General features: G+C 47.8%; 1 protein-coding gene across 1 annotated transcript in view; it reads right to left on the bottom strand.

Moving 5' to 3' along the window:
• The window catches only part of PDZD4 (PDZ domain containing 4), a 279356-nt gene extending 270640 nt beyond the window's left edge, over window positions 1–8716 (bottom strand). The window contains exon 1 of the mRNA XM_082262609.1: window positions 8645–8716. Within this exon, the coding sequence (XP_082118735.1) occupies window positions 8645–8704 (60 nt within the window). The 5' untranslated portion in view covers window positions 8705–8716. The remainder of the gene's footprint in view (window positions 1–8644) is intronic.
• Between the last annotated feature and the right edge of the window lie 16502 nt (window positions 8717–25218).

Raw genomic sequence — 25218 nt, 5'->3', positions numbered from 1 at the left:
TTTTGGCTATATAATGGATTTGAAATAAAACAAACAAGATGTGCTTTAACTGCAGGCTTTCAGCGTTAATTTGAGGGAATTTACATCCAAATCAGGTGAAAGGTGTAGGAATTACAACAGTTTGTATATGTGCATCTCACTTTTTAAGGGACCAAAAGTAATGGGACAATTGGCTGCTCAGCTGTTCCATGGCCAGGTGTGTGTTATTCCCTCATTATCCCATTTACAAGGAGCAGATAAAAGGTCCAGAGTTCATTTCAAGTGTGCTATTTGCATTCGGAATCTGTTGCTGTCAACTTTCAATATAAGATCCAAAGAGCTGTCACTATCAGTGAAACAAGCCATCATTATGCTGAAAAAACAAAACAAACCCATCAGAGAGATAGCAAAAACATTAGGTGTGGCCAAATCAACTGTCTGTAACATTCTTAAAAAGAAAGAATGCATCGGTTAGCTCAGCAACACCAAAAGAGCTGGAAGACCACGGAAAACAACTGTGGTGGATGACCGAAGAATTCTTTCCCTGGTGAAGAAAACACCCTTCACAACAGTTGGCCAGATCAAGAACACTCTCCAGGAGGTAGGTGTATGTGTGTCAAAGTCAACAATCAAGAGAAGACTTCACCAGAGTGAATACAGAGGGTTCACCGCAAGATGTAAACCATTGGTGAGCCTCAAAAACAGGAAGGCCAGATTAGAGTTTGCCAAATAACATCTAAAAAAGCCTTCACAGTTCTGGAACAACATCCTATTGACAGATGAGACCAAGATCAACTTGTACCAGAGTGATGGGAAGAGAAGAGTATGGAGAAGGAAAGGAACTGCTCATGATCCAAAGCATACCACCTCATCAGTGAAGCATGGTGGTGGTGGTGGTGTCATGACGAGGGCATGTATGGCTGCCAATGGAACTGGTTCTCTTGTATTTATTGATGATGTGACTGCTGACAAAAGCAGCAGGATGAATTCTGAAGTGTTCGGGCAATATTATCTGCTCCTATTCAGCCAAATGCTTCAGAACTGATTGGACGGCACTTCACAGTGCAGATAGACAATGACCCGAAGCATACTGCGAAAGCAACCAAAGAGTTTTTCAAGGGAAAAAAGTGCAATGTTATGCAATGGCCAAGTCAATCACCTGACCTGAATCCGATTGAGCATGCATTTCACTTGCTGAAGAAAAAAACTGAAGGGAAAATGCCCCAAGAACAAGCAGGAACTGAAGACAGTTGCAGTAGAGGCCTGGCAGAGCATCACCAGGGATGAAACCCAGCGTCTGGTGATGTCTATGCATTCCAGACTTCAGGCTGTAATTGACTGCAAAGGATTTGCAACCAAGTATTAAAAAGTGAAAGTTTGATTTATGATTGTTAATCTGTCCCATTACTTTTGGTCCCTTAAAAAGTGTGAGGCACATATACAAACTGTTGTTATTCCTACACCGTTCACCTGATTTGGATGTAAATACCCTTCAATTAAAGCTGAAAGTCTGCAGTTAAAGCACATCTTGTTTGTTTCATTTCAAATCCATTGTGGTGTGTATAGAGCCAAAAAGATTAGAATTGTGTTGATGTCCCAATATTTATGGACCTGACTGTACCTGCCTGTCCTGCATGTACTCCTGGCTAGGACAGATGACGACTAATAATCTACCTGCCAGCGAGAGAGAGAGGGTGGATACAACTATGGTGCCGGAAGGTACTAGAGTCAGGCTGGGTGCGCGAGATGCAAGGAAGCTTTTGGGGGCGGGGAGAGAGATGAGGGCTGTAGATGGAGATGTGTGCAAACGCGGGGGATTTGGGAGTGTGGTGCCGAGGTCAAAACCGAGAGCTGAACCCTGCAACCCTAAACCCTGCACTCTGTATGTAGCACACTCCTCATCCCTGCACTCTGTACACAGTACACTCCATAATTCTGCACTCTGTACGTAGTGCACTCCTGAGCTCTGCACTCTGTACGTAGTGCACTCCTGAGCTCTGCACTCTGTACGTAGTGCACTCCTGAGCTCTGCACTCTGTACGTAGTGCACTCCTGAGCTCTGCACTCTGTACAGAGCGCACTCCTGAACTCAGTACCTAGCACACTCCTGAACTTTTTATGTAGCACACTCCTGAACTCTGCATACATAGTCTTACAGATACAGCTGGCCATTGGGGGCAGCCATAATGCTGATGCAGCCCTCGGTTAGACTGAGTTTGACACCCCTGCTCTATGAGAATGGAAGCCTACTGAGAGGCTGTAGGTCCACAGTTATGCTCCAGTCTTCTTCCAGTTTATTGAAGAAAATATCATGTCCGCTGACACCCGCCGCTATCCAATCCTGTCTGTGAAATCTAGACGAATGAAAACCCTAGGATCGAATCGGATGAAAACAGACAGGCAGTCCCCCATAGAGGACAGCGGGGATCGGACAGGTCCGCCTCTGCAAAGTAAGCGGAGATGGATCTGCGGATCGATCCCCGCTGAACAAAAACGGAGTCCGCTTGGCGGAAAGCCTGTGTTAAAGGACCCTAAGATTCTAGGTGAGTCAACAGCTTTCAGTTGCGGCTGATGACAGTGATTTCTAGGGAACGAACTCAGGTGGGCAATAACCACTTAAGGACCACCCCACATACATTTACTGCGGCAGGGTGGCCCATAAGCGCAAAGTCACGTACCTGTACATGATTTCTTTCATCGGCTCTGGGGCATGCACGCCACCAGAGTGACACTCCCGCTGTGATTGAAGCGGGTCCGGCAGCCATGATGGCCACCGGCGATCGTTTGGAGGAATGACAGAACGGCAGTCTGCCAATGTAGACAAGGCAGACTGTCATTCTGTCAGAGAGGAAGAGAAAGCTCTGCTAACCAGGAACACAGATGTCTCTCTTCCTACAGTCAGTCCATCCCCCACACAGTTAGAAATCATTCCCTAGGAGCACACTTAACCCTTTGATCACCCCCGATATTAACCCCTTCCCTGCCAATGTCATTTATACAGTGACAGTGTATTTTTTTTTTTAAGCACTGATCACTGTATTGGTGTCACTGATCCCCAAAAAATGTCACTTAGTGTCCGCCGTAATGTCACAAAACAATGTACTGTAGATCCAAAGTCATTCAGAAAGATAGGCAAAAGGTATACTGTAATCATTTGTTCCAATGACTGAGGGATATCCTTTTCCTTGATCTAAACAGCAGCAGAAAAGTTTATTGCATTGTTTTACTATAACCTTTTTCAATAAAATAAAATTATCAAATATGTATTTATAGAACGAGACTTGTTCACAAAGGCTCAGCTTTGGTATTTCTCTTCTGATCTTCAACTATCTAATTAATTGGTGATCCCCACTCCCCCCAAATAAAGTGATTTTAAGACATCAATATGAAGATTTTATGACATACCATAAAAATACACAAATTTTGGTCTATGTGTCTGAACATGTAAAAACACTGTCAAACCTGAAATCAAATCGGGAAAAAATTATATATATATACAGTGGGTACGGAAAGTATTCAGACCCCCTTAAATTTTTCACTCTTTGTTATATTGCAGCCATTTGCTAAAATCATTTAGGTTCATTCTTCTTCCTCATGAATGTACACATAGCACCCCATACTGACAGAAAAACACAGAATTGTTGACATTGTTGCAGATTTATTAAAAAAGAAAAACTGAAATATCACATGGTCCTAAGTATTCAGACCCTTTGCTGTGACACTCATATATTTAACTCAGGTGCTTTCCATTTCTTCTGATCATCCTTGAGATGGTTCTACACCTTCATTTGAATCCAGCTGTGTTTTATTATACTGATTGGACTTGATTAGGAAAGCCACACACCTGTCTATATAAGACCTTCCAGATCCCAATGCATGTCAGAGCAAATGAGAATCATGAGGTCAAAGGAACTGCCTGAAGAGCTCAGAGACAGAATTGTGGCAAGGCACAGATCTGGCCAAGGTTACAAAAAGATTTCTGCTGCACTTAAGGTTCCTAAGAGCAGAGTGGCCTCCATAATCCTCAAATGGAAGACGTTTGGGATGACCAGAACCCTTCCTAGAGCTGGCCGTCCGGCCAAACTGAGCTATCGGGGGAGAAGAGCCTTGGTGGGAGAGGTAAAGAAGAACCCAAAGATCACTGTGGCTGAGCTCCAGAGTTGCAGTCAGGAGATGGGAGAAAGTTGTGGAAAGTCAACCATCACTGCAGCCCTCCACCAGTCTGGGCTTTATGGCAGAGTGGCCCGACGGAAGCCTCTCCTCAGTGTAAGACACATGAAAGCCCGCATGGAGTTTGCTAAAAAACACCTGAAGGACTCCAAGATGGTGAGAAATAAGATTCTCTGGTCTGATGAGACCAAAATAGAACTTTTTGGCCTTAATTCTAAGCGGTATGTGTGGAGAAAACCAGGCACTGCTCATCACCTGTCCAATACAGTCCCAACAGTGAAGCATGGTGGTGGCACCATCATGCTGTGGGGGTGTTTTTCAGCTGCAGGGACAGGACGACTGGTTTCAATCGAGGGAAAGATGAATGCGGCCAAGTACAGGGATATCCTGGACAAAAACCTTCTCCAGAGTGCTCTGGACCTCAGACTGGGCTGAAGGTTTACCTTCCAACAAGACAATGACCCTAAGCACACAGCTAAAATAACGAAGGAGTGGCTTCACAACAACTCCGTGACTGTTCTTGAATGGCCCAGCCAGAGCCCTGACTTAAACCCAATTGAGCATCTCTGGAGAGACCTAAAAATGGCTGTCCACCAACGTTTACCATCCAACCTGACAGAACTGGAGAGGATCTGCAAGGAGGAATGGCAGAGAATCCCCAAATCCAGGTGTGAAAGACTTGTTGCATCTTTCCCAAAAAGACTCCTGGCTGTATTAGATCAAAAGGGGGCTTCTACTAAATACTGAGCAAAGGGTCTGAATACTTAGGACCATGTGATATTTCAGTTTTTCTTTTTTAATAAATCTGCAACAATGTCAACAATTCTGTGTTTTTCTGTCAGTATGGGGTGCTATGTGTACATTCATGAGGAAGAAGAATGAACTTAAATGATTTTAGCAAATGGCTGCAATATAACAAAGAGTGAAAAATTTAAGGGGGTCTGAATACTTTCCGTACCCACTGTATATATATAATATATTAGGGCTGCCACGACGCGTCGACGTAGTCTACTACGTTGACTACGAAAAATCGTCGACGTGCGTGAAAGGCGTCGACGCGGCAACACGCGACGTCACACGCATACCAAAGATACGGCCGGTTCTTTAAACTTCACTTCCGCTGCGAGTACGAGACTTCTAAAAAGACTTCCAATGCAATGCCCTCGATGGCCGTGCACAGTGGAGAACACTGTGGACGGCCATCGAGGGCATTGCATTGGAAGTCTTTTTAGAAGTCTCGTACTCGCGGCGGAAGTTGGATTTTTCGGAAAGATGTTTCTGCAGCGCCGCTTTAAGCATTGCCGGCCGGGCTGCTGCATTGATTGGGGCCGCTGCAGGCTGATCCCTCCCACTGTCCCACACAGACGAGATGTCACATGCCACTCCAGCAGCAGCAGGTGAGCCTGAGGGGTCTCCACTGGGAGGGGGGGCTTACTAAGTGGTCTGTACTAGGTGGGAGGGCTTACTGTGGGGTCTGTACTGGGAGGGGGCTTACTGTGGGGTCTGTACTGGGAGGGGGGGCTTACTGAGGGGTCTGTACTGGGAGGGGGGGCTTACTGAGGGGTCTGTACTGGGAGGGGGGGGCTTACTGAGGGGTCTGTACTGGGAGAAGGGCTTACTGTGGGGTCTGTATTAGTTACAGGATTAATTAGCTAATCAAAAACAACACTCAATTAAGCCACAAAAAAATAAAATAAAAATAATCCTTAGATTAGTCGACTAATCATAAAAATAATCGATAGATTAGTCGACAGACAAATTAATCGTTAGTTGCAGCCCTAATATATATATATATATATATATATATATATATATATATATATATATATATATATATATACACACACACACATTTTCTATTATTATTTGTATGACCAAAGTATACCCTTCTAGTGGTTTTCACAAAGAAGTTTAGCTTTTAGTAATAAAAAAAAAAAAAAAAAAACATTTTATTCAAGATATTCATATGCTGTCTGCATTCTTCATATTTCTAATTATGAGAGACAAAAAGGAAAATGCTATGTGCAAGGTGCTATGACCCTTAGCAACCATCAATGCTTTCTCATTGTTACGACTGCTCTATAATAGCCAAATAATTACAGTCCGCTACATTTCTTGCTCTTTGCGTGATCTTATTATTAAACTCTAATTATGTCAACCTGACCAAAATCTCATTGAGAATCCAGTAGCATTTGAAGGGCAGTGGATGTGTATAGTGCATTAGGTGTTGCACGTGTGTCTATGCATGTCAGTGAAATAAAATCTGCATGTATTTGTGCATGCTGGTCAGCAATATAGAAAGGCAAGAATGTTCGATGCAGAGTAGGGTACCTATATCGGAAGGTTAAGAACAATGGGGGGAATTTACTAATGGTGGCCATACTATTATACATCAATGAATGATCGGTTTCTTTTCAGATCGATCTCACCCAATATATTCATCTATAGCCATTAACCCGATCAATGGGCCTCACACGGGGAAGTGGATTGCAATCAATAGTTGGAAGATGTGATAGTAAATTATCAATCGCAACTCTATTTCCACCATGTAATCTGATCAATCAAAATATGGTTAGGAATCTGATCATATTTTGATTGATCAGATTAGGAGATTGCATGGTGGAAATAGTAAATTATCGATCGCAACTCTATTTCCAACATGCAATCTGATCAATCAAAATATGATCGGTTTCATAACCAAATATTCATCTATAGCTAGTAATCCAATCAATGGGCCACACACGGGGAAGTGGATTTCAATCAATGGTTGGAAGATGTGATAGTAAATTATCAATTGCAACTCTATTTCCACAATGCAATCTGATAATCTGATCGGATTCATAACCAAATATTCATCTATAGCTAGTAACCCGATCAATGAGCCCCACACAGGGAAGTGGATTTCAATCAATAGTTGGAAGATGTGATAGAGTTGCGATTGATAATTTACTATCACATCTTCCAACTATTGATTGAAATCCACTTCCCTGTGTGGGGCCCATTGATCGGGTTACTAGCTATAGATGAATATTTGGTTATGAATCCGATCAGATTATCAGATTGCATTGTGGAAATAGTAAATTATCAATCGCAGCTCTTATTTCCACCATGCAATCTGATCAATCAAAATATGATTGGATTCATAACCAAATACTTTCTATAGCTAGTAACCCGATCAATGGGCCCCACACGGGGAAGTGGATTTCAATCAATAGTTGGAAGATGTGATAGTAAATTATCAATTGCAACTCTATTTCCACCATGCAATCTGATAATCTGATCAATCAAAATCTGATCGGATTCATAACCAAATAATTATCTATAGCTAGCAACCCAATCAATGTGCCCCACACGGGGAAGTGGATTTCAATCAATAGTTGGAAGATGTGATAGAGTTGTGATTGATAATTTACTATCACATCTTCCAACTATTGATTGAAATCCACTTCCCCGTGTGGGGCCCATTGATTGGGTTACTAGCTATAGATGAATATTTGGTTATGAATCCGATCATATTTTGATTGATCAGATTGCATGTTGGAAATAGAGTTGCGATTGATAATTGACTATTTCCACCATGCAATCTCATCTGATCAATTAAAATATGATCGGATTCCTAACCATATTTTGATTGATCAGATCAGATTGCATGGTGGAAATAATAAATTATCAATTGCAGCTATTTCCACCATGCAATCTGATCAATCAAAATATGGTTATGAATTCGATCATATTATCAGATTGCATGGTGGAAAATAGAGTTGCAATTGATAATTTACTATCACATTTTCCAACTATTGATTGAAATCCACTTCCCTGTGTGGGGCTCATTGATCGGGTTACTAGCTATAGATGAATATTTGGTTATGAATCCGATCAGATTTTGATTTATCAGATTATCAGATTGCATGGTGGAAATAGTTAATTATCAATCGCAGCTCTTATTTCCACCATGCAATCTGATAATCTGATCAACCAAAATCTGATCGGATTCCTAACCATATTGATCATTTTCCCCCCTGACTCAATCTGATGAAACCTGATTGGAAGGGGAGTTCTGGCTATTCGACTGTTTGCCAATTCAATCGTTATGAATGAATAATAAAGATGAAAAGGGTGTATGGCCACCATTTGACCGGAGCAGCCAGGATCCGAAGCAACTGTGCATGGCAACCATTCTACCATTCATGCACCAAGCTGATTGGTCGCCATCACTACGGCTCCTCCAGTCTTCCTACATTTCCCCCAATCTGAACTTGGCTATCTTATAGCAACCAATAGGAAAGCGGTTTCCATTGTTAAATGCTGTGTATGAACAGGTGACTGCTTCTGGTCTCCTCACTTTCAGGTACCACACCCTCCCCCTCCTGCAGTAGATTTTATTCTGATGTCGCCATGCAATCCCCCCTTTATTTCTGTCTTGTAGAAATCCTCTCCTTTACCTCTGATGGCAGCTCCTTCCACCATGTTTATTCCTCCCCCATCCCCCCCTTACCTGCAGCATGACTTTGTAATGCTCCTCTGGTTTCCGAACCACACACATATTACATCCCATGTTAGCTCGGAGAAGGTGTGAGGGGGGGCTGGGTACCCCCAATCTTGCCTGCTTTCCTCTTCAATTCTTCTTCTATTGCATCCAAAGCCAACAGCTGTACAGAACGGGATCAGAAGAAGACCTTCATATTATCCATTGGGGGGCAGACAGGGGGGGAGGGGGGAGCTCTGACATTGAGAGGATGAAACCAGCAGCTGCCCCCCCTCATTTTGCATTAACGGGGTGCCGCTTCTCCTCCCCTCCCCCTCCTCTCCAGGGCTGACCCAGGTTAGAACATGGATACTTCTTCCAGTGAGGATGGCCGGGGCTGGCTTCTCATGCTTCCACTCACACAGGCTGCTTACATTGGGTAGTGAAGGCACCTGTGCTTCCACAGACTGCAGCACGGCGCATGCGCACACAGCCTCTCCGAGCATCAGCATTGCTGGGAAGAAGGGAGGGAGGCTCACTGACAAGGAAAGGGGGGGAGGGGAGAGCAGAAAGAAAAGTCTCTAATAAATATGGATTGTCTGTCTTTGGTGAGAGCCCAGAATTTCATCAGCAGCTCTGACTACGGGAGAACGGAGGAGGAGTTACCATTTATCATAGTTCCAGGCATTCATTAGGAATAATTAATTCATCACTTCAGAAGGATTCGCCCCCTTAGCCCCGGTTCACACTTGTGCGTGTGCGGCGATCGCATATCGGAGCGCACTGCTCCTTCATTACATGCGATTAGCTGTGCGGTGCGAGTTTAGCCATACACTTTGTACACCGGTTCACACTTGTGCGATGTGGGAAGGCTGCGAATTCGCAGCGTGTTCCCGCATCGCAAACGCACATCTGGCAGTTCACACTGCCATATGCAATACGCAGGAGGTGTCAATTAAATGTTAACGACAGCCCCAGTTTGATCGCATATCGCAGTGCGATCGTGCAGTTCGCACGGGATCGGATCGCACAAGTGTGAACCGCTGTGCGATCCGATCCTGATGCGGCTGCCAAAAAGGGTCCCTGTGCGTCTTTGTTGCAGGTGCAGTGCAAATTTCAGCCATACAAAGTGTATGGCTGAATTCGCATCCGCACATCCGATCGCATGTAATGAAGGAGCAGTGCGCTCCGAATTACATGCGATCGCCGCAGCCGCACAAATGTGAACCGGCCCTGTATGGCTGAAATTCGCAGCGCACCCGCAGCAAAGACGCACAGGGACCCTTTTTGGCAGCCGCATCAGGATCGGATCGCACAGCGGTTCACACTTGTGCGATCCGATCCTGTGCGAACTGCAAGATCGCACTGCGATATGCGATCAAACTGGGGGTGTCGTTAACATTACATTGAGCCCCGGTTCACACTTGTGCGTGTGCGGGGTTCGCATGTAATGTCGGAGCGCACTGCTCCGACATTACTTGCGATCGGCTGTACGGTACGAGTCTAGCCATACAGTTTGTATGGCTAAATTCGCACCGCAGCCGCACCAAACACGCACAGGGACCCTTTTTTCTAGCCGCATCAGGATCGGATCGCACAGCGGTTCACACTTGTGCGATCCGATCCTGTGCGAACTGCACGATCGCACTGCGATATGCGATCAAACTGGGGGTGTCGTTGAGATTACATTGACACCCCCAGCGTATCGCATATGGCAGTGTGAACTGCCGGGGGTGCGTGTGCGATGCGGGATCATTCGCAGCTTTCCCGCACTCGCATAAGTGTGAACCAGCCCTTACACCCCCAGCGTATCGCATATGGCAGTGTGAACTGCCGGGGGTGCGTGTGTGATGCGGGAACAGGCTGCAGATTCGCAGCCTTCCTGCATCGCATAAATGTGAACCGAGGCTGAGTGAAAGAAAAGTTTTTGTGTTATCATTCATATTCTTGGAAAAATGGGCAAGAAATCATAAATTCTGCCAGGGTATGTAAACTTTTGAGCACAACTGTGTGTGTATATATATATATATATATATATATATATATATATATATATATATATATATATTGTATTAAAAAAATATATATATATATATATCATGTGTGTTTGAGCTTAGGGGTGCACATCCTAACGCAATAGGCTGCGCACACCTATGATAGGGAGGAAATGCTCTGCATAGAAACTCACTGAAAACTAAGCATGTGCAGAGTTGCCACCACAACTCTGCAAAATCCCCAGCTGAGTCGGGGACTTGGACAGAAGAAGGAGATAGAGATCAGTGGGATCAACCAGGTTTGTTTCCGGATTTAGAAAAGTATGAACAGCGTGTAATATAGCATTTATTGATTTTAAATGTTTTTATGATATGGGTTTAGTGACACTTTAAGGGCAGAGGAGACATCTGGGATCTGGTAGACTCCATATTCCTAAGTAAAGAGCACCTGCCACTGCCTATTGCTTTCACAGGGGATATTTACATTCCATTGATTACATTGTTAACAATAAAAGTAATTAAAAAAAACTAAGGGGACAGTGTAAAAAAAAAATTATAAAAACAATCAAAGCGCCCCATCTCCGCAAGCGGTTGCGCAAAGGCGAACGCATGTGTCGGTATGTAAACAGCAATAGCACCATGCATGTGAGGTATATTAATGAACGTCAGATCGAAGGCAGTCATTTTAGCACTAGACCTCTTTGGTAAATCTAAAGTGGTAACTTATAAAGGCTTTTAAAGCATCACCTATTGATATTAAAAATGTACGTAGTTTTTCGAGGTTGCATGGGCGTGCCCAATTTTAAAGTGTGACGTGTTTGGTATCTATTTACTCGGTGTAACATCATCTTTTATATTTTACCAAATAAATGGGTATTATATTGCGTTTTTGTGCATTAAAATTCATAAAAGTGTATTTTTTCCCCAAAAAACTAGATTTTTGTATGAACTTACCCTATAATCCTTTTCTCTGAAGTTCATCGACAGACGCAGCTCTATCTAGTCAGAGACTATAGGGTTATGCTTGTCCTATCAGGAATAGGCACTAGGCAGGAAAAAAGCTTAGCCACACCTATGGGGGCTGTCCCTGCAGGCATAACCCCACACACCCTGCTATCATCAAGCAGTTTAGTTGCAAGCAGTGTTTAGAATAGAAAAAAACCATTCACTCAGAAGTAGAGGGGCAGCAGAGCCGGCCTTAAGTGATCAGGCTCCCTGTGCGAGATAATCCTGTGGCGACCCCCCCCCGCCCGCATTTTCTTGCACCTTTTTTGCACTTTATTTGACTTTTCTTTTTTTTGATCACTAATAACTTAGCCCCCCTTACATCAGAGACCCCCCACACAGAGCCCCCCCACACAGAGCCCCCTTTACATCAGAGCCCCCCACACAGAGCCCCCTTTACATCAGAGATTCCCCACACAAAGCCCCCCCCCACACAGAGCCCCCGTCACATCAGAGACCCCCCACACAGAGCCCCCCTCACATCAGAGACCCCCCACACAAAGCCCCCCTCACATCAGAGACCCCCCCACACACAGAGCCCCCTTACATCAGAGACCCCACACACAGAGCCCCCTTACATCAGAGACCCCCCCACACATCAGAGACCCCCCCACACAGAGCCCCCCTCATCTCAGGGACCCCCACACAAAGCCCCCCTAACATCAGAGAGCCCCCACACAAAGCCCCCCTAACATCAGAGACCCCCCCCACACAGAGCCCCCTTACATCAGAGACCCCCCCACACATCAGAGACCCCCCCACACAGAGCCCCCCTCATCTCAGGGACCCCCACACAAAGCCCCCCTAACATCAGAGAGCCCCCACACAAAGCCCCCCTAACATCAGAGACCCCCCCACACAGAGCCCCCTTACATCAGAGACCCCCACACAAAGCCCCCTTACATCAGAGACCCCCCACACACAGAGCCCCTCTAACATCAGAGACCCCCCACACAAAGCCCCCTCACATCAGAGACCCCAGAAACAAAGCCCCCCTAGCATCAGAAACCCCCCACACAAAGCCCCCCTCACATCAGAGACCCCAGAAACAAAGCCCCCACATCAGAGACCCCCTCACATCAGAGACCCCCACACAAAGCCCCCCTAAGATCAGCAACCCCCTACACACACACACAAAGCCCCCCTCACATCAGAGACCCCCGACACAAAGCCCCCCTCACATCAGAGACCCCCCACACAGAGCCCCCTTACATCAGAGACCCCCCCCACACATCAGAGACCTCCCACATCAGAGACCCCCACACAAAGCCCCCTTACATCAGAGATCCCATCACACATCAGAGACCCCCCCCACACATCAGAGACCCCCCACATCAGAGACCCCCCCACACAAAGCCCCCCTAACATCAGAGACCCCTTACACACACACAAAGCCCCCCTCACATCAGAGACATCCCCACACAAAGCCCCCTCACATCAGAGACCCCCCCACACAAAGCCCCCCTTACATCAGACCCCCCCCCCACGGAGCCCCCCACATCAGAGAGCCCCCCCTTACATCAGACCCCCCACACAAAGCCGCCCTCACATAGCCCCCCACATCAGAGAGCCCCCCTTACATCACAGACCCCCCACACAAAGCCCCCTCACATCAGAGACCCCCCACACAAAGCCCCCCCACATCAGAGACCCCAGAAACAAAGCCCCCCTAGCATCAGAGACCCCCCACACAAAGCCCCCCTCACATCAGAGACCCCAGAAACAAAGCCCCCACATCAGAGACCCCCTCACATCAGAGACCCCCACACAAAGCCCCCCTAAGATCAGCGACCCCCTACACACACACACACACAAAGCCCCCCTCACATCAGAGACCCCCAACACAAAGCCCCCCTCACATCAGAGAGCCCCCCCTTACATCACAGACCCCCCACACAAAGCCCCCCCCCACCCCTTACATTTTTTGAAGGATAGAGACCTCACTAATGCCCCATACACACGTGCAGATTATCTGCAGACTTTTGTCTGCAGACTTACCAAAACCATATAATATGAGGTCAAACCTAAACACTTTCAATTTGTATGCAATCCGGCAGGCCCTTGCACTACATAGAAAAGGTAAGTATGCAGACAAAAGTCTACAGATAATCTGCACGTGTGTATGGGGCATTACCTTACGTTGTCTGCAGTCCTTCCACGCTGACTTCCTGCCCACACATCCCCGGGAATGTGGGCGGGCGGGAGGAGGAGGAGAAGGGGCGGGGCGAGGAGGAGCTGACGATCTCTCCTCCCTCCCTGCACTGACGCCAGAGGAGAGATCGTCAGCTCCTCCTTGCCCCGCCCCTTCTCCTCCTCCCGCCCGCCCACACTCCCGGGGATGTGTGGGCAGGAAGTCAGCGTGGAAGGATCGGAGGCTGAGCTGTGTGAGAGATACACAGCTCGCCTCACTGCAACAATAGGTGACCGAGGCACAGCCGCACATCGGGAGGTAAGCAGCGACCGTGGCCTGTGTTAACCCTGTCCAGGCGCTGTGCGGCCTGAATCGCCTGATCCTCTGCGAGCTGTGATGGCCGCACGGCACCCTTGTTGCCCATGGTGCACAGCTCGCACACCCCAAAGGCCGGCCCTGAGGGGCAGGTGCTGCATTTGTCGATGAACTTCAGAGAAAAGGGTTTTACGGTAAGTTCTTAAAAAAATCCAGTTTTCTCGATCGTTCATCGACATACGCAGCTCTATCTAGTCAGAGACTATAGAGATGTCCCAAAGCAGTATATTCATGAGGGGTGGGAAGACAACTCAAACGGAAATGTAACTCCCTAAAGGCTAAACTTAGCCAACCAGGAACAACACAATACACCCTCAAAGAGAAACAAAAAACGGCCTCCAAAACTTTGCGGCCAAAGGAAGCATCCGAAGATGCCAACACATCTACTTTGTAGAATTTTGTAAACGTATGCACAGACGAGCAAGTTGCTGCCTTGCAAACTTGCAGCACTGACGCCTGATGGCTAAAAGCCCAAGAGGCACTCAGCGTTCTCGTAAAATGCGCCTTCACTGGGAAAGGAGAAACCTGATCCTTCAGTGAATAAGACTGAACTACTGTCTGCCTGATCCATCTGGATATGGTCGCCGCAGATGCAGCCAATCCTTTACGAGATCCTTTGGTAAGGATAAAAAGAGCGTCTGATTTTCTAAAAGACTCAGTGGTCTCCAGATAAACCCTGATTGCCTGAACCACATCCAAAGAGTGCAATGCAAATTCCTTAGAATGTTTGGGCTTAGCGCAGAGTGAAGGCAACAAAATGTCTTCATTTAGATTAAAATCAGAAACAACCTTAGGAAAAAACGACTGATTAGGACGAAATACCACTTTATCTCTGTATCACCAGATAAGGTGAGCGGCAGGACAACGCCGCCAGTTCAGACACTCTGCGAGCGGAAGTGATAGCCACCAAGAAGCTAACCTTCTGGGACAAAGAAAGCAGAGAAATATCCCGAATGTTCGCAAAAGGAGGCTTTTGAAGAACAGATAATACCAAAATGAGAACCCAAGGCGGCAGCAGGGACCTTCTCGGAGGAGCCACATGGCGCACTCCTTGTATAAAGATATGAATCAAAGCATGAGTAGCTAATGGGCATTGCAAATTTATAGCCAAAGCCGACACTTGGCCTTTGATAGTGCCCAAAGCCAACCGCTGTTCAACTCCTTTCTGCAGAAAGGCCAAGACCCTAGCTATCAAAAACAAGCGAGGGTGCACCTTCAGCGATTCACACCATGAAATATACGATTTCCACATACGATGATATATCTTCCTAGAAGTCGACTTCCTAGCCTTCAATAGTGTAAGAATCACAGAAAGACCTATCTCTCAACACCTGGCTTTCAACAGCAATGCCGTTAAAGCCAGCAATTGTAAAGCAGGATGGAAGATTGGACCTTGAAACAGCAAATCTTCCCTGAGAGGAAGTCTCCAAGGAGCGTCGGCAACCAACCTTACTAGGTGTGCGTACCAAGACCGGGGAGGCCAGTCCGAAGCCACCAGAATGACCGGAATCCCTTCCACCTCTATCCTGCTTAAAAGCCTCGGCAGGAGTTTCAAGGGAAGAAAGGCATAAATTAGCCGAGACTGACCCCAAGGAGCCACTACCAAGATACTCTTGGTGCCCCCCTGGTGATTAAAGTAAGCCACAGCCGTGGCATTGTCTGATTGAATCTGAACTGGACAATCTTGAAGACGAGTCCTCCAATGGCTCAGACAAAGCTTTATTGCTCTGAGCTCCAAAACATTTATCGGTAGTTTCAACTCTTCCATTGTCTAGGTACCCTGGGCACAGAGCTTCCCCAGCACCCCGCCCCAGCCCGATAGGCTGGCGTCCGTGGTCAAAACCCTCCAAAACAATGGGAGGAAGGACTTGCCCTGAAATAGTCCTGGAGACTGAATCCACCACAACAGAGCAGGAGTTTGTGTTGTGGCTTAACTGAATCCAAGGGCTTTGGATCCTTGTTCCATTTGACAAGAATCACCCTTTGCAAATGTCTGGTATGGAACTGAGCAAAGGGAACCGCCTCAAAGACTGATACCATCAGACCCAAGGCCCGCATGCAAACTCGAAGAGAGGACAGATTGTTCGCCAACAACAACCGAGTCGCCTCCTGCAACTTTTGCAGCTTGTCCGGGGGAAGAAACACCTTGGCCAAGGCTGAATCCATAGTCAAACTATCACGTACTTGGTGGAGATCGAGCTGTAGAGGGGGCTTCTCTTGCACCTCCTGTCCAACACCCCTGGTAGAGATGACAGGCGATGTGGGGCAGAGTGGCACGAGGGCTGGTATAGCAGGTGGCACTGGCTGCATCTTGGCAGGAGACGATGGCCGTGGATTACCAGATGAGCACCTGGAACTGGAACTCCGTGATGCTGGATGAGAAGGCAGGAGCGTAGCCGCAAAACAAGCCAAGGAGTCGTCGACAGCCGGGCAGCGCAGGTACAGGAACGTGAAACAGAAGCCGTGTCAAGATACAAGCCAAAGTTGGTACACAGTCTGGCAGCGAGGTACAAAGGCATAAGACAGGAGCAGGGTCAATCACAGGCCGGGGTCACAGGTAGGCAGGCAGGAATCCAAAGGAGAGTCAAAGACAAGCCGAGTCAGCACAGGTAAACCAGAAGCAGGTCAGGGCACAGGTGAACAGGAACAAGCTGAAAGACTGCTCAGCAATGTGCTCCTGTCATTGCTCAGTTTAAATAGGCCATTTGGCGCCAATGCGTGTGTTTGCGCGCACACACATTTCTTCTTGTGCAGACATTAATGTGCCTGGGAATGCGCGCCTACACCTGTTTGGGTCCAGCTGAACTTTTCTTACATTGCCCCCCCCCAATGGGCAACCTCCGGACGCCTATTTGCAACATAATTTCAGGATGAGACTGGAAAAATGCCTGTATTAGTCTTTTAGTATAAAGATTAGTTTCTGGTTCCCATGAACATTCCTCTGGACCATAGCCCCTCCATTTAATCAAGTACCGGACAGTACCTCTTCTCTTCCTACAATCCACAATTGTCTCGACTTCGTATTCCTCATTGCCATCAATTATTGCAGGTGGTGGTGGATCCAACTCACGAACAGGGAATGGGTTTAATCTTACAGGCTTTAGCAAGGATACATGACAGGGTGAATCTTGTACGTTTCTGGAAGTGAAGTTCATAAGCTACTGGGTTGATTTTACAGAGAATGGACCGATATATCTAGGCTCTAGTTTCTTGGATTGGCATGACAGCTTTAGATTAGTGGTGGATAGCCAAACCTTGTCTCCTTGTGAGGTTTAGGTCTCCTCTCCTTTTCCTGTCAAAAATATTTTAATTGTCTTGCTGCGCTCTGGAAATGGCATCTTGCAACACTCTGTTGTTTGTCTGTAGGAATTTTGCTCTTTCCTGGACTGCGGAAACCAAGGAATCAGGCATCACGTCAGGTAAAAAGGCTGGGAAGTACCCATAATCTGCAAAAAAGGGGGCTTGTCCTGTGGCCGAATGAACTGCGTCATTATATGCAAATTCTGCCAGGGAAAAAGATGAAAAACACCGGAGATATTGCTCCAGGGTTTGGTTTGTTCGCTCCGCTTGGCAATTTGTTTGTGGATAATAGGCTGAGAAAAAGCTTGTTTCAATTTTTAATATTCTGCAGAGGTCTCTCCAGAACCTGGAGGTAAATTGTACCCCTTGATCTGAGCTGCTGCTGCTGGGTACCCTGTAAAGCCGAACCACTTATTTGATGAAGGTACGGGGCAGTTTCTATTGCTGAGGGGGTCCCCGACATAGGGATGAAATGGACCATCTTGGTTAATCTATCAACAACCACAAAGATGGCAGTGAATCCTTCAGGAGAGAGCTTGACAATAAAGTCCATGCTGATCATCTCCCAAGGACTCTTGGGAATGAGCAAGGGCCTTAGTAGACCCCAAGATTTGGTTTTGTTGTTCCTGTTCCGGATGCAGATTCCACAGGTTCTGACACAATCGCCGGCATCGGACATCAGACCAGGCCACCAAAAGGAGCGTTGTACAAGTTCCATCGTCTTGGATATCCCAAAGTGCCCTGCCAAGGGATGATCATGGCACAGGCCAAGGATTTTGGAAGGTAGACTGGGGGGTACAAACACCTTTTGGTTAAATAGAAACAGTCCCTCCAATTCTTGGAGATACACACCTGGTTGTAGAACATCCCTTATGGATGCCTGCTTGAGCTGAGTAATCGGATCCGCTTGCAGAAGTAGGAAGCTTTGGGCCGGCATGATTGTGTCTACTTGGTGACATTCTTCATCCTCCAGGTACATGCGGGATAGCGCATTGGGCTTGCCATTCTTGGAACCTGGTCTGTAGGTAATGTGAAAGGTGAAGCGGGAAAAGAACAGTGCCCACCTGGCTTGGCGTGGTTTTAGTCATTTGGCAGTCCTGGGGTATTCAAGATTCTTATGATCGGTAAAGATCAGAATAGAATGAGTTGCCCCTTCTAACAGGTAACGCCATTCCTCTAGGGCCATCTTTATAGCCAGCAGCTCCCGGTCTCCCACATCATAGTTCTTTTCTGCTGGGCTGAGTTTCTTAGAAAAGAAGGCAACAGGATGAAGAAGGGACTTTGTGCCTTGACGCTGTGACAGGATGGCACCTACGGCATTTTCTGAGACATCCACTTCAAGGACATATGGTAATGCAGGGTTTGGATGTCATAGAATAGGTGCTGTGGTGAATAGGGTTTTTAACTGGTCAAACGCAGCTTGTGCTGCAGGTGTCCATTGAAAACAAGTACTTTGCTTTGTTAGCTGGGTGACTGGAAGGATAATAGCAGAGAAATTCTTAATAAATCTGTGGTAGAAGTTGGCTAATCCAATGAATCTTTGCATGCTTTTCCTGTCTGTGGGAGAAGGCCATTCGAGGATAGATTTCAGCTTCTGAGGATCCATGGAGACCCCAGAGGTAGAAATGACAAGTCCCAAGAATTGGATTGTTTGTTTCTTTTTCAAATTCACATTTTTTGGCCTTTGCGTACAATCCATGGTCTCTTAGGTGGCCAAGGACCTTTTTGACGTGTTTACGGTGCAGTTCGATGGATACTGAAAATATAAGAACGTTGTCAAGGTAAACAATCATGACTAGATCAAGAAAGTCTCTGAAGATATTATTTACAAAATGCTGAAAGATGGCTGGAGCATTACACAATCTGAAGGGCATGACAAGGTACTCAAAGTGACTGAATCTAGTGTGAAAGGCGGTCTTCCATTTGTCCCCTTCGCGGATTCATACTAGATTGTATGCTCCTCGCAAGTCAAGTTTCGTGAATACTGTGGCTGCCCTAAAACATTGAAAAAGTTTGTGAGCTAGGGGTAAAGGATATCTGTTTTTAACAGTGATTTTGTTTAAATCCCGATAATCGACAGGGGCCTAGAGAATGATTCTTCTTCTCAACAAAAAAGATACCAGCCCCTGCGGGGGACGTAGAGGGCCAGATGAAGCCTTTTTCTAAATTTTCGTCAATGTAGAGGCGAAGTGCCTCAAGTTCCAGTTCGGAAAGAGGGAAGATGCGCCCAAAAGGTATTTCAGCACCAGGTAAAAGTTTGATTGGGCAGTCATATGGACGGTGGGGTGGCAAGAAGACTTAAGATAAGACCCGTCAGCTAGATGGATAGCTAGCTGGTGGGTCTTTGCTTGCAGGGGAATTTGATGATGCTGAGCAAAGTCACTGTCCATGAAGCAGCTGCAAGCTCCGGAGTCAATGATGGCTGGGATTTGGATATTCTTTCCGAGGATCTATAGTGAGAGAGGTAGAGTAATGTGAGTGGATCGGTCTCTCCTAGAACAGTTAGTGAGGTAAGAAGAGAGAGCGGACTTGGACTTACTAGGCCTCACAGGGCAGTTCTGAAGGTAATGTCCTACTTCCCCACAATAGAGGCATAAGTTATTCCTGCGTTTTCGTGATCTCTCTTCAGTGGTGAGTGGGGAGCGTAAGAGCCCCAGTTGCATGGGTTCTACCCCGGAGGCTGTGGGGGGAAGTGGTAGATGGAGGAAATGCTGGAGTTAACGGGACTTGTAGCAATATCCAGGTAGGACTGGCACTACCGGCTCTCTCCGCTCTCCTCTCCCTGAGCCTGCAATCAAGCTGGATAGCGAGACCAATGAGGTCGTCAAGGGAACCAGGCGTAACCACTCTGGCAAGTTCATCTTTAAGGCCCTCCGATAGGCCGAGACCGAATTGATGCCGTAAAGGCTGCATCATTCCAGCCTGTATCAGAGACCCACCTACAGAACTCAACATAGTCTTCGACAGGGCGGCGATCTTGCTGCAGTGCATGTAGGGTTGCTTCAGCTGTGGCAGATCGCTGGGGATCGTCATAGAGCTGAGCCATTGCTTTCGAAGAATGATGTGATCGTGTTCAGGACTGCATTGTTCTGTTCCAGAAGACGATGGGCCCAGGACTGTGGTTCCCCGAGAAGCAGAGAGACTGCAAACCCCACCTTGGTGGATTTAAGTGAGAAAGTCAGTGGTTGCAGGGCAAAGTATAGTTCACAAGAATACCTGAAAGTCTGGAACTTGTGCCGGTCACCCGAAAATCGCTCCGGGGCAGGTACCCCATGTTCCGGTGGTGGTATAACCACTGCAGGTGCAGATAGGGCCCGTTCAGGCAAAGAGGGTCCAGGGGCTGCAGCAGGTGCAGGGGTTGCTGAGGTGGAGGCCATGGATTGGATGCGACCCTCTAGCTTAAAATAGCCCTCTTTCAGGGAGTTGACTGCTTGGGTAAGCGTGGCAAGTTGCTGGCATAGCGTCTCTAGAGGCGAAGCCCCTCTCTCGGTCTCCAACATCTGGCTGAGTGGTACTATCACGTACCTGGTGGAGATCGAGCTGTAGAGGGGGCTTCTCTTGCACCTCCTGTCCAACACCCCTGGTAGAGATGAAAGGCGGTGTGGGGCACAGAGTGGCACGAGGGGCGGTATAGCAGGTGGCACTGGCTGCGCCTTGGCAGGAGACGATGGCCGTGGATCACCAGATGAGCACCTGCAACTGGAACTCCGTGATCCTGGATTAGAAGGCAGGAGCGTAGCCAGAACACAAGCCAAGGAGTTGTCAACAGCCGGGCAGCGCGAGTACAGGAACGTGAGACGGAAGCGTCAAGTGTCAAGATACAAGCCGAAGTCGGTACACAGTCTGGCAGCGAGGTACAAAGGCATAAGACAGGAGTAGGGTCAATCACATGCCGGGGTCACAGGTAGGCAGACAGAAATCCAAAGGAGAGTCAAGGACAAGCTGAGTCAGCACAGGTAAACCAGAAGCAGGTCTGGGGACAGGTGAACAAGAACCCTACAAGAACTGAGACAGGGTACTACAAGCCCCAGCATCTCCTACAAGAACCGAGACAAGGTACTACAAGTCCCAGCATCCCCTACAAGAACTGAGACACGCTACTACAAGTCCCAGCATCCCCTACAAGAACCGAGACAGGGTACTACAAGTCCCAGCATCCCCTATCAGAACCGAGACTGGGTGCTACAAGTCCCAGCATCCCCTATCAGAATTGAGACAGGGTACTACAAGTCCCAGCATCCCCTACAAGAACTGAAACCGGGTACTATAAGTCCCAGCATTCCCTATCAGAACAGAGACAGGGTACTACAACTCCCAGCATCCCCTACCAGAAATGATACAGGGTACTACAAGTCCCAGCATCCCCTACCAGAACCGAGACAGGGTACTACAAGTCCCAGCATCCCTACCAGAACTGAGATATGGTACTACAAGTCCCAGCATCCCCTATCAGAACCGACACAGGGTACTACAAGTCCCAGCATCCCCTATCAGAACTGAGACAGGGTACTACAAGTCCCAGCATCCCCTATCAGAACTGAGACAGGGTACTACAAGTCCCAGCATCCCCTATCAGAACTGAGACAGGGTACTACAAGTCCCCAGCATCCCCAACCAGAACCGAGACACGGTACTACAAGTCCCAGCATCCCCTATGAGAACTGAGACTGGGTACTACAAGTCCCAGCATCCCCTATCAGAACTGAGACAGGGTACTACAAGTCCCCAGCATCCCCAACCAGAACCGAGACACGGTACTACAAGTCCCAGCATCCCCTATGAGAACTGAGACTGGGTACTACAAGTCCCAGCATCCCCTATCAGAACTGAGACAGGGTACTACAAGTCCCAGCATCCCCTACCAGAACCGAGACTGGGTACTACAAGTCCCAGCAACCCCTATCAAAACGAGACAGGGTACTACAAGCCCCAGAATCCCTACCAGAACCGAGACTGGGTACTACAAGTCCCAGTATCCCCTATCAGAACCGAGACACGGTACTACAAGTCCCAGCATCCCCTATCAGAACCGAGACACGGTACTACAAGTCCCAGCATCCCCTATCAGAACCGAGACACGGTACTACAAGTCCCAGCATCCCCTATCAGAACAGAGACAGGGTACTACAAGTCCCAGCATCCCCAACCAGAACCGAGACAGGGTACTACAAGTCCCAGCATCCCCTATCAGAACTGAGACAGGGTACTACAAGTCCCCAGCATCCCCAACCAGAACCGAGACACGGTACTACAAGTCCCAGATTCCCCTATGAGAACTGAGACTGGGTACTACAAGTCCCAGCATCCCCTACCAAAACTGAGACAGGGTACTACAAGTCCCAGCATCCCCTATCAGAACCGAGACTGGGTACTACAAGTCCCAGCATCCCCTATCAGAACCAAGACTGGGTACTACAACTCCCAGCATCCCCTATCAGAACTGAGATATGGTACTACAAGTCCCAGCATCCCCTACCAAAACTGAGACAGGGTACTACAAGTCCCAGCATCCCCTATCAGAACCGAGACTGGGTACTACAAGTCCCAGCATCCCCTACCAGAACTGAGATATGGTACTACAAGTCCCAGCATCCCCTACCAGAACTGAGACACGCTACTACAAGTCCCAGCATCCCCTACAAGAACCGAAACAGGGTACTACAAGTCCCAGCATCCCCTACCAGAACCGAGACTGAGTACTACAAGTCTCAGCATCCCCTATCAGAACCAAGACTGGGTACTACAACTCCCAGCATCCCCTATCAGAACTGAGATATGGTACTACAAGTCCCAGCATCCCCTATCAGAACCGAGACTGGGTACTACAAGTCCCAGCATCCCCTATCAGAACTGAGACAGGGTACTACAAGTCCCAGCATCCCCTACCAGAACCGAGACTGGATACTACAAGTCCCAGCAACCCCTATCAAAACGAGACAGGGTACTACAAGCCCCAGAATCCCTACCAGAACTGAGACAGGGTACTACAAGTCCCAGCATTCCCTATCAGAACCGAGACTGGGTACTACAAGTCCCAGTATCCCCTATCAGAACCGAGACACGGTACTACAAGTCCCAGCATCCCCTATCAGAACCGAGACACGGTACTACAAGTCCCAGCATCCCCTATCAGAACCGAGACAGGGTACTACAAGTCCCAGCATCCCCAACCAGAACCGAGACAGGGTACTACAAGTCCAAGCATCCCCTATCAGAACTGAGACAGGGTACTACAAGTCCCCAGCATCCCCAACCAGAACCGAGACACGGTACTACAAGTCCCAGCAACCCCTATGAGAACTGAGACTGGGTACTACAAGTCCCAGCATCCCCTATCAGAACTGAGACAGGGTACTACAAGTCCCAGCATCCCCTACCAGAACCGAGACTGGGTACTACAAGTCCCAGCAACCCCTATCAAAACGAGACAGGGTACTACAAGCCCCAGAATCCCTACCAGAACTGAGACACGGTACTACAAGTCCCAGCATCCCCTATCAGAACCGAGACACGGTACTAAAAGTCCCAGTATCCCCTATCAGAACCGAGACACGGTACTACAAGTCCCAGCATCCCCTATCAGAACCGAGACACGGTACTACAAGTCCCAGCATCCCCTATCAGAACCGAGACACGGTACTAAAAGTCCCAGTATCCCCTATCAGAACCGAGACACGGTACTACAAGTCCCAGCATCCCCTATCAGAACCGAGACACGGTACTACAAGTCCCAGCATCCCCTATCAGAACAGAGACACGGTACTAAAAGTCCCAGTATCCCCTATCAGAACCGAGACACGGTACTACAAGTCCCAGCATCCCCTATCAGAACCGAGACACGGTACTACAAGTCCCAGATTCCCCTATGAGAACTGAGATATGGTACTACAAGTCCCAGCATCCCCTACCAGAACTGAGACACGCTACTACAAGTCCCAGCATCCCCTACAAGAACCGAAACAGGGTACTACAAGTCCCAGCATCCCCTACCAAAACTGAGACAGGGTACTACAAGTCCCAGCATCCCCTATCAGAACCGAGACTGGGTACTACAAGTCCCAGCATCCCCTACCAGAACTGAGATATGGTACTACAAGTCCCAGCATCCCCTACCAGAACTGAGACACGCTACTACAAGTCCCAGCATCCCCTACAAGAACCGAAACAGGGTACTACAAGTCCCAGCATCCCCTACCAGAACCGAGAATGGGTACTACAAGTCTCAGCATCCCCAACCAGAACCGAGACACGCTACTACAAGTCCCAGCATCCCCTATCAGAACTGAGACAGGGTACTACAAGTCCCAGCATTCCCTACCAGAACTGAGACACGCTACTACAAGTCCCAGCATCCCCTATCAGAACTGAGACAGGGTACTACAAGTCCCCAGCATCCCCAACCAGAACCGAGACACGGTACTACAAGTCCCAGCAACCCCTATGAGAACTGAGACTGGGTACTACAAGTCCCAGCATCCCCTATCAGAACTGAGACAGGGTACTACAAGTCCCAGCATCCCCTACCAGAACCGAGACTGGGTACTACAAGTCCCAGCAACCCCTATCAAAACGAGACAGGGTACTACAAGCCCCAGAATCCCTACCAGAACTGAGACACGGTACTACAAGTCCCAGCATCCCCTATCAGAACCGAGACACGGTACTAAAAGTCCCAGTATCCCCTATCAGAACCGAGACACGGTACTACAAGTCCCAGCATCCCCTATCAGAACCGAGACACGGTACTACAAGTCCCAGCATCCCCTATCAGAACAGAGACAGGGTACTACAAGTCCCAG

Source organism: Pelophylax lessonae (assembly GCF_965119305.1).
Source record: "Pelophylax lessonae genome assembly, chromosome: 7".
Classification (NCBI taxonomy): Eukaryota; Metazoa; Chordata; class Amphibia; order Anura; family Ranidae; genus Pelophylax; species Pelophylax lessonae.
Note: the sequence above shows the minus strand (reverse complement) of the source record. Positions and strands in the feature narration are given on the sequence as shown.